The sequence below is a fragment of the Cebus imitator genome, unplaced genomic scaffold (assembly GCF_001604975.1).
Source record: "Cebus imitator isolate Cc_AM_T3 unplaced genomic scaffold, Cebus_imitator-1.0 Scaffold366, whole genome shotgun sequence".
Lineage (NCBI taxonomy): Eukaryota > Metazoa > Chordata > Mammalia > Primates > Cebidae > Cebus > Cebus imitator.
The window spans coordinates 2123807-2134119 of record NW_016107681.1 but is presented as its reverse complement, the minus strand read 5'-3'; the positions used below and the strand labels follow the sequence as shown (position 1 = coordinate 2134119).

Here is a 10313-nt window from a genome sequence, read left to right as displayed (position 1 = left end):
GGTCAAGAGATCGAGACCATCCTGGTCAACACGGTGAAACCCCGTCTCTACTAAAAATACAAAAACATTAGCTGGGCATGGTGGCGCGTGCCTGTAATCCCAGCTACTGAGAAGGTTGAGGCAGGAGAATTGCCTGAACCCAGGAGGCAGAGGTTGCGGTGAGCCAAGATCGCGCCATTGCACTCCAGCCTGGGTAACAAGAGTGAAACTCCGTCTCAAAAATAAATAAATAAATAAATAAAGTAATAAAGCAAACCAAAAGTTTAAAGTATAAAATTTTGTGCTATAATTCTGAATTTCTGACATGCCTCAATGTCATATAGGGTAGAAAATGTTTTCCAAATAGGTTAATATAGTATAAAACTTTAAGTTATATCAGTTGGAAAAATCAAAATTTCAAGCTTTTTTTTTTTTTAAGGACAGGAAAAGTTAACATGTAAGTTCATGTTTTAACTACAATGGAAATCATGGAAACAGCAGTAGGGGGTGGGAAGGGCATTAAATACAAAGATCTAAGTGCTGCTTTCCAAGCCTTAATCTAATCACACATGGCCTAAGCGTGGCGCCCAGTGAATGCATTTTATAGTCTACCTGTAAAATGGAAAAATAATATTAGCAATACCTATCTCAGAGGATTTGTGTTAAGATTAAAAAGGTTATTTACAGAGAAAAATCACATATGAACAAATACTATATATTTGTATATAAGTATAAATGATTTTGTAAAGGCCCTTCCATAAAAAGTAAGATAGAATTCCTAGTGTGCATTGAGGACTGCTGAAAAACAAAAAGTTTGGACTATTTTCCCATAATGTCCCAGATCTTATCACTAGAAAATAGCTCGTTCAAAACATCCACTTATTTGTTATTGTGAGCCAGAAGCCCAGCATCTAGGCCAGTGAGGGAAGAAAGAGCCATGGGAACTGTGGAGAAGGGGGCCCAGCCTCAGCTCAGCTTCAGATCAGTGTTCCCAGAGCACAATGCTCCCAGACTCAGGCTTTCCAAAAGTCTGAGAAACGTTATTATTATTTTTTGAGACACGGTCTGGCTCTGTCACCCAAGCTAGAGTGCAGTGGTACAATCACAGCTCACTACAGCCTTGACCTTCAGGGCTCAAGTGACCCGACCACCTCAGCCTCTTGAGTAGCTTTGACTACAGGGCACACGTCACTATGCCTAAGTAATCTTTTAATTTTTTTGTAGAGGCAAGTTTTTATCATGTTGCCAGGCTGGTCTTGAACGCTTGGCCTCAAGCAATCCTCCGGCCTCAGCCTCCCAAAGTTCTGGGATTACAGGTGTGAGCCACCATGCCTGGCTTGGAAATATTTTATAAATGTAAAATCTCCTGACATTTCAATGCTGGCGACCAATATGATTTTTTTAAAAAATCACCGCACCAAACAAAATAAGTCTGCAGTCCAGACTGCACCCATGGATTGCCAGCTTTGATCTCCAAATTCTTGGCCGATAATGATACTACTTTATAATCTCTTAAACTCTTTCTTCTTTCCAGGCACCACTCCCTTATGTTATTCCTAATCCTGTATTTTCACCACTGAATACATTCCAGTTTGAATTCAGAGTATAGAATATCTTGCCGGTAGGCAATTTTATTCTCATTTTCAGATTTATTCTTTACTATTTCCCCTCTTTTTCCTTAGAAAATTTATTTTCTTGCTGTCCATAAACAAATGCATGATCCACAACTATACCTTATGTGCTAATTATTTTTATTTATTTTGATAACAAGGTTAGGACACAGAGGGAAATGTTGTTCAGTGACAGAACACATACCTGAATTTTAGGCTAATCACGAGTGTGATCAGCTTTTCAATACATTTTAAATATTTAGGGGCATTTACTGACTAATGTATGGTGTGTAACAGTTTCATTCCGCCTTATACTTAAGCATTATCATTATTGCAATCTACTTTATTTCCACAGATCTATTTCTATAAGCCAATTCATATTTTGCTATTATGTTACATTTAAATAAAAGTCAGGTTCACAGGACTAAACTCATGCACATCAGTCAGTGACCTGAAGATTCATGAGTGCAGATTTGCACCTACCTTGGTGTGATCACAGAGTATAATTAGAGTGATACAAGTTACTGTTTGCTGAACGCGTATAACATGTTTCATGTGTTAATTATCAAAAGTCCCTTCCTTTATCAAATGAGGGAAATAAGACTCAGAAAGGTCAAATAACAACCACCACCACCACCACTTTTCTGTGATTCACACAGCTAATCAGTGAAGGGCTGGGATTTTAACTCAGTTCTACTGGACTTTGGAGCCCATGTTTGTTTCCAAACCTGCCCAAATAATTTGAAGATAATAATGGCTGTTCTCACAGATATTTTTTTTTTCTCTGCCTCACTGATGTTTAAAGCACTGCAGATTTTTCTTTTGGTTCATAAGCTCACATCAATAGGATCCTATTCTTATGTATATATTAATCACAAACAAAAATGTGTCATCTTTTCCACAGAGTACCAAAGTCTCTGGAATATATATCTCCCTTCTTAAATTGAGAAATATGCTTAAATATTACATATTTTTTAAAAATCTATATATGATATTTAATTTTCAGTTTACTTCTGATTTTATTCCTCTGCAAAGCAGATTTCCTGCAGCTCATTCTTTCCTGCCAATGTGGGTTCTGCCCCGGCCCTCTACTAGGCTGCCCCCTAGAGGCTCTCTCTGCAGCTACTACCATTCCTTTCTTGATGAAACCCCTTCTTTGGCTTGGGTGGTATCTCTCTTTCCTAGTGAGTGTGCTCCCACACCTCCTTCTCAGACTTTACTTTCCCAATCTCTCCCTTACCTACTGATGTTTCTCTGAATTCTGTCTTCAGTTCTCCTCCATTCACACCAGGAACACTTGCTTTCAGTCAAATCTAGTTTTAACTACATCTATAAGCTGGCGATACTCAGCAATCTCCCATGAGCTCCAGATCCATACATGTATCTGCCTCCTGAACATCTCTCAAAGACAATCTAAAATCGACAGTACAAAACTGTCTCCCAAACCTGCTTCTACTCCCCTAGTCTCAATCTTGCTGAATAGCATTCTTTCTACTCAGTTCTGCAGGCTAGAAAAGCTTGGCCTTTTCTTCTTCCATGGTCACAATTTATTTTTGCTATGTATGTGTATAGCAAGTTTCTCTATAGTGAAATAACAGAAGACGTTTCAGTTGCACTCACCTTGAGTGTTGCTGTTCAGCAGCAGCAGCAGCAGTTTCTGTGGTAGGTACTCCTTTGCAGCTTACCTTAAAGTCTTTTTCAGCCAGAGTCCTCATTAGGAAATGTAATTCAATGGATTCTACATACACTACTCACACTTCCCTCAATAATCATCAGTGACAAACTACTATAAAAGCCAGAACAACCAGCAGACGGGAACAATACAGAAGGAACCAGTTATTTTAATCTATGTAACCAAGTGTTAATACATGAGGGACAAAGTGGTCTCATTCTAAAGCTTTTTTTTCCTCCTAAAATATATAAAATTTACAAACATGTAAATCACTTCGGTCGATGAAGGTCTGGCTAGACCTGGGTCTTTTGTCCCCCACCCCACCTGTAACCAGCAATACGCTCCTCTACATAAAGTTTTTGAGGGTACTAGACCTGCCACATGTGATTAAATAAATATTTGCCCAACAGTGGGCACAGAAAGTTAGTGTGTGCTTAGTAGTTTAGGATAACTTCTTACTTTAGTATAACTGCTAGTTAGTTTGAAAGTGGGCTCACTTTGGTGACAAGACTCAAGATTTTTTATTGAGGAAAAGGAATTGCAGAAAATCTGGGTCTGGCAGTGCTCTATTTGGTAATGAACACCTGCTGTTCCTAAACAATCATTTAGGTCATTCATTCTCATTCTATAATTTCCCAGATGAAGAAGTTGAGGCCTGCAAAGCTAAGAAACTAGCCCAAGTTCACACAGCTCAAAAGTACAAGGCCAGAAGAAGGGCCTTGGTCTCAAAGTGTCTAGGCAGGCCAGTGCTCTCCACTAGAAAACGATGCTTGCATGAAACTACCGCTTCTAAAGAGCACACAAAGTTTTTGGCCAGGGAAATGTGAAGAAACACTGAGATGAGCATATTTTAGAACATTGTTTCAGTATTACTGACTGATTAATTCTTCAGTAGAAGATGAATACCCATAGCTATTACATTAATAGCTTGAGTTTAAGAGTTTCTCATTTCCCTGGAGGTTTCTTTCTTTATGAACTCTGTGTCTGCCATCCATCTTATTTAATCATTTTAAGGTTACTTCTAAAATACTCATGTTTGGCATCTATATTTTTATCATAGTATTAATTCTTTTCTACTAACCCTTAATGAACATGGTCGAATTTGGTAAAGCACTGCAATGCCAAATCAGTGCATTTGGTTAGGGGAAGCTGCCAGAGATCCTTGCAAATAAGGTAAAGTTTATAATTGCTCCTAGGAAATCCTTCACTTCATATGATTCTAGTCTTTTTCTTTATATTCTTTCTCACTCAGAGAATCAAATGTGCAAAGAAACCAACTACACAAAATTCACAGGAAGTTTATCATCAAAATCCTTCTTAATAAAACTAAGTATAAGAAATCTCTCATGTCCAGGACATAAGAGATTATGAAAGGAAATCAGTAGAAAAAAGAGCCACAAATAAACAACAGTCAAACAAATTAGCTGCATTATGTACATGGAAAATTTTAAGGGACAATTGAAATTACTCAAGTGGAAATCTAGCCTCTCTAAAATTCAATATCTAATACTAGACAGTTTATCTTTTCACAAAGAATTTCTGACTATATACATTTAATTTTTTATTTTACTTGAAACATTCTGACAAGCAACAGACAAACTGAAATTACAGAACAGTCAATTAATACATTGAGGGCACATAACACATACCAGAAATGAAGGCTCTGATAAAGTACACTTAAAGTTTAGAAATGATAGGAGTTTAGAAATTAAAAATTACAGAAGATGAGACATTAAAGGTGTCATAACTTTTCAAGAGTAAAGAAAACAAATGCATAGAAAACTAAATTAATTTTAAAGTGTAATTTTTCTTCCCTAAAAAGTTTCTTACACGAATAACAATAATGATAGAGTAAATCTGTCAATATGAAAATTAGAAGGGACTGCAGTTATCACATCATCTCATTCATTTTACAGATGAGGAAACTGAGGCCCAATGAGTAGCTCTGCCTGGACCAAAAATACTTCAAGTTTTACACATTTCCAGATTATACATTTAAATTAATCACCCTTAGATATATTACAATCTGCCCAGATAGTAACTAAAAGAGATAACATTATTGGGATCTAAGCTCTGAACACAGCTGTCACTTTGTAGATTTTTGCAAAAAGAACACATAAAAGGTAAAAGACAACACTACTTCTTTAAAATATGAGTGCCTCAGCTGGGTTTTACAATACTATCCATTATTAGAAAATTATTCTATTCAGTAGGTAAACTGTAATCACAAACTTAAAAAAAAGTGCTAACATATTTATAAGAAATTAGAAGTTTTTATAGCCCTTAAGGATATGTGCCATTTAAAAATGGAATGATTTGAGTATACAAACAAAACACTCTTACAGTATGTTACTATTCCTAAAGCTGCCTTCAATAAATATATAATGTTAATACTCTGATATGACCTTTTAATATTTTCTAGTTATAGTTTTATAATTTGGCGGGGAATACACCAAAATATTAGTTTGAGAGGCCAAAATTTACTGGTGCCTCCTGTTGTCTTTGACTTCTTAACACAACCGCATCAGTTGCTTTTTTTACTACACATCAAATTATGACATAAAATCAATTTAGTAACATGTAATGACTGCCTGTTATATGCAAGGAATTTAAATTGTTTGGCTGGCCATAATCAGGTCAAATTTAAGATCTGTTATTTCAATTCCAAATAATGTGGTAATACATTATTCCAGAACTTTTTGGAACCTGGTAGCCCGTTTTCTAAAAGTTGTTTTGACTGCACTGGCATTTTGGTCCTTGGCTCTTTCCCCTTTCCCTGTGTGTTAGTAATTGACTTTTTGTGATATGTTTTATGTTTGCCATATTTCACAGATCCTTTTATTTTGCTCACTTTTGTGTACCCTTCTCCTTCAACCTGCCTTTCATTCTCTTCTTCACCTGTCTCATGGTAGTTCCCCTCCTCTTCCTCCTCTTCTCTGTTCCTGTTTTCTTCTTGTTCTCCTTCCTTTTCCCTTTCTTCCCCTTCTTCTCCTTCCTCTTCCTCTCCTTCCCCCTCTCCTTCCTCCCCTTCTTCCTCCTCCTCTCCTTCTTCCTCCCCCTCTCCTTCTTCCCCCTCCTCCTCTTCCCCCTCTCCTTCCTCTCCTCCTTCCTCCTCTTCCCCTTCTCCTTCCTCCCCTCCTTCTCTTTCCTCCTCCTCCCCCTCCACTTCCCCTTCTCCTTCTTCCTCTTCCCCCTCTGCTTCCCCTTCTTCCTCCCCTTCCTCCTCACCTTCCCCTTCTCCTTCCTCCACTTCCTCCTCACCTTCCCCTTCTCCTTCCTCCCCTTCATCCTCCCCTTCCCCTTCCTCCCCTTCCTCCTCTCCTTCCTCCCCTTCATCCTCCCCTTCCCCTTCCTCCCCTTCCTCCCCTTCCTCCTCACCTTCCCCTTCTCCTTCCTCCTCACCTTCCCCTTCTCCTTCCTCCTCACCTTCCCCTTCTCCTTCCTTCCCTTCATCCTCCCCTTCCCCTTCTCTTTCCTCCTCTTTCCCTTCCCCTTCTCCTTCCTCCTCTTCCCCTTCCCCTTCTCCTTCCTCCTCTTCCACCTCCTCCCCTTCTTCCTCTTCCCCCTCTAATTCACCTTCCTCTACTTTCCCTCCCTCCTCTTTTTCCTCCCTTCCCCCCTCTGTTTCCTCCTCTTCCCCCTCTCCTTGGTCTCCTTCCTCCTTTCCTTTCTCCTCCTTCCCCCCTCTTTCCTCCTTTCCCCTTTCTCCTTCCTCCTCCTCTCCTGCTTCCTTTTCACCTTCTCCCTCTTCTTCCCCTTCTTCCTCTGTCCCTTCTGCCTCCTCCTCTTTCTCTTCTTCTTCCTCCTCTTCTCTGTCTCCCTCCTCTTCTTCTCTTTCTTCGTGCTCCTCCTCCCCTCCCTCCTCCCCTTCTCCCTCTTCCATCTCTTGGTTTCTTTCCTCCTGATGGCCTTGCTCCCTTTCCTTTTGTTCCTGCTCCTCCCCATCCCTCTTTTCCCATTCCTCCTTCTCTGCTAGGTCCTTCTCTCCCTCTCCTGGCTTCTCTATTTCTCCCCTACCCTTGTCTTTCTCCCCCTTCTCCACCCTGTCCTCACCTTGCCAGTGTTCTGTTCCTGAACTTTCCTCCTCACAGGTTCCATCCCCTCTACCTTCAGGCCCATCCTCTGCCTCTCCCCCTGACTTGCCTTCACTCACCTCTGCTTTGTCTGTAACGTCATGTGATAGGATCTCTGTTTCCTCCTTTCTTCCGCCATGCACCTTGACATTTTCCTCATTTGCTTCTACCTCTTGCTCCTCTCTTCCATTTCCTTTTGAATACTCTCCTCCTTCCTTCTCCTCTGGGATCTCTGACAAGTGATCACACTTAAAATCATACTTTGCCATGGATTTGGATATTATGGGTTTAGTCTCTTTTTCGTTTCCTTGGTCAATCAATTTCCCGCTATACCATATGTTTTGGTCAGTTTCCATTTCATCATCATCTTTCTCTCTACTACTAAATTCTACTGCCTCAGGCTGCTGGAATCTATCAGCTATATCCTGCCGACTCTCACTTGCACCTTCCATGTAACTGTCTGGCTTTTCTACTGATTCTCTTTCACTGTCACAGATCACATCTTGCTTGCTACTTTCTCTTTTCTTAACAAAATCTTTATTTTCTTCACTCTCAGTATTCATACCTCTATCTGGTAAGTTGCCAAAGAAAGTACTGATATTTTTTGTGATAGTTTCCCTTTTTCTTAAATCCTTCATATCTGCTATTTCTGCAGTTTAGTTTCCTTCTCAGAGACTACTTCTTCTGCTTCTAAATCCTTCTGTGTCCTCCATCAGTTCCTTTTCTATTTACTTAGCATCAAACTGATCAACACCACTTCTATTTTCATGTCTAAATACCTCTTTTTGCAAACCCTCTCCATCAGTGTCAGTCTGAGGTCCCACCTGGCCTGAGTTATTACCTGCTTCCTCATCTGAACATGCTTCCATAATCATAGGTGGTTGCGTCATGAAAATCCCTTGTGACACATGTTGTTTACATGCTTTCCCTTCTTTCATTTCTGACATCTCTTTACATTCATCACTATTACCGTTTTCAGTAAGAGCCGTACACTGCGTCAGATTCCCAATTGTTTGCTGTTTCTGTAAATTTTTTGAAGTAATCATCATATGTTATACTACTATTAGCTGACAAAGACAACTTATCTACCTTAAATACTGCCAAGATTTTACATTTTTATAAGTTTAACTAGGAGAATAAAAATACCAAGTTTTACCAGATATTTTGCTGAAGTTTTGTTTTCCTTAAGGATCATTTGTGCCACTCACTAGTCTATGATATATCTAATTTTGATTTAGTAACATGTATCTGTGTTTAATTTTCAACTCTTACTACCTGTCTTAATTTTGCCATTATTCACAATACCATCAATATTTATTCTCTGCCTCTTTTCTCATTCTGAATCAATCCTTACATAAAACCCACTTCCAGACTGATTTTACAAGATGCTATTGAAAAATGTACACTTCTTGACCTGGCACAGTAACTCATGCCTGTAATTCCAATACTTTAAGAGGCCGAGGCAAGTGGATCACCTGATGTCGGGAGTTCAAGATCATCCTGGCCAACATTGTGAAAACCTGTCTCTACTAAAAATACAAAAATTAGCTGGGTGTGGTGGCGAAAGCCTATAATCCCTGCTACTTGGGAGGCTGAGGCAGGAGAATTGCTTGAACCCAGGAAGCAGAGGTTGCAGTGAGCCAAGATTATGTCACTGCACTCCAGCCTGGGCAACAAGAGCAAAACTCCATCTCAAAGAAAAAAATGTACACTTTTCTTGCACACAGTGTAGCTTAGTATATTTTTCCCACCTTCCCGATCATTTTCAATTTTTTTTTTTCTTGAACAGACTTTCATTCTGTTACTTAGTTGGGAGCGCAGTGGCATGATCTCAGTTCACTGCAGCCTCTGACTCCCAGGTTCCAGCAATTCTCTCACCTCAGCCTCCTGAGTAGCTGGGACTATGGGTATGTGTCATCACACCTAACTAATCTTTATAGAGTAGAGATGAGGTTTTACCATGATGGCCAGGCTGGTCTTAAACTCCTGATCTCAAGTGATCCGCCCATCTTGGCCAACCAAAGTGCTGGGATTACAAGCGTGAGCCAGCGCATCTGGCCTAATTCTCAAATTTTGATTTGTCTTTTGAGTCCACAAAATTCACAAAATAAATAAAAATGTAAAATTTGAAAAAAATGAATACTCCACTCCTAAAACTAAAAAAAACTGCACATGAAATGTTTTTATCTATAAACGAAATAATAATGAATATAGTTTTCTAAACAAAATTTTCATGAGTTTTCAATTTTTTACCTTCCTTGTATCCATTATATTAATTATAATAATTTATATACATGAAAGAACACTAAGAGGAAAGAATATTAAGTGTAAAATGTAAGATTTGTATAAAAATTATGAAATCAAACACTGACATTTGAATAAAATGCATTAACAATATAAAATTATTTCCTGCCGGACAAAATAAGGCAAAACCAAATTGTTGATCTAAATTCTACAAACAAGCGAATAGATGCAAATATCTGATGATTTTGGGTCTCTGGATAGTAAAACCTCACTAACTCAAATTTTTAAATTGTGATGAGTTAGGTCTAGGAAGAGGTTTCTATTGTGCCAAAGAAATTATTAAAACAGGACAAGTTAAAAATTAACAAGCTAATACATAGAAACAGTATAATAAATCTTTTCTCATTTATTAAAGTAGGCCTGGTAGGGCCTAAACTTAAAAGGACTACAGAAAGTATAAAACATGCCTGTAATCCCAACACTTTGGGAGGCCAAGGTGGGCGGATCACGAGGTCAGGAGTTCAAGACCAGCCTGGCCAACATAGTGAAACCCTGTCTCTGCTAAAATATAATTTGCTGGATGTGGTAACAGGCAGCTGTTATCCCAGCTACTCCGGAGGCTGAGGCAAGAGAATCATTTGAACACTTGAACACAGGAGGCGGAGGTTGCAGTGAGCTGAGATCATACCATTGTACTCCAGCCAGGGCGACAGCGCAAGACTCTGTCTCAAAAAG

General features: G+C 39.1%; 1 protein-coding gene across 4 annotated transcripts in view; it reads right to left on the bottom strand.

Annotated features, from left to right (window-relative positions):
• Nucleotides 1-10313, bottom strand: part of RPGR (retinitis pigmentosa GTPase regulator) — a 67449-nt gene that overhangs the window by 18573 nt on the left and 38563 nt on the right. The window contains exons 14-15 of one of the 4 annotated variants that reach the window (XM_017507010.2): nucleotides 8176-8356; nucleotides 4810-7566 (exon numbers count right to left, since the gene is read on the bottom strand). The exons of the other annotated variants lie outside the window; for them this stretch is intronic. Of the exons in view, the coding sequence (XP_017362499.1) occupies nucleotides 5915-7566; nucleotides 8176-8356 (1833 nt within the window). The 3' untranslated portion in view covers nucleotides 4810-5914. Of the gene's footprint in view, nucleotides 1-4809; nucleotides 7567-8175; nucleotides 8357-10313 lie in introns of those variants that run through there. 4 annotated transcript variants of the gene reach the window in all.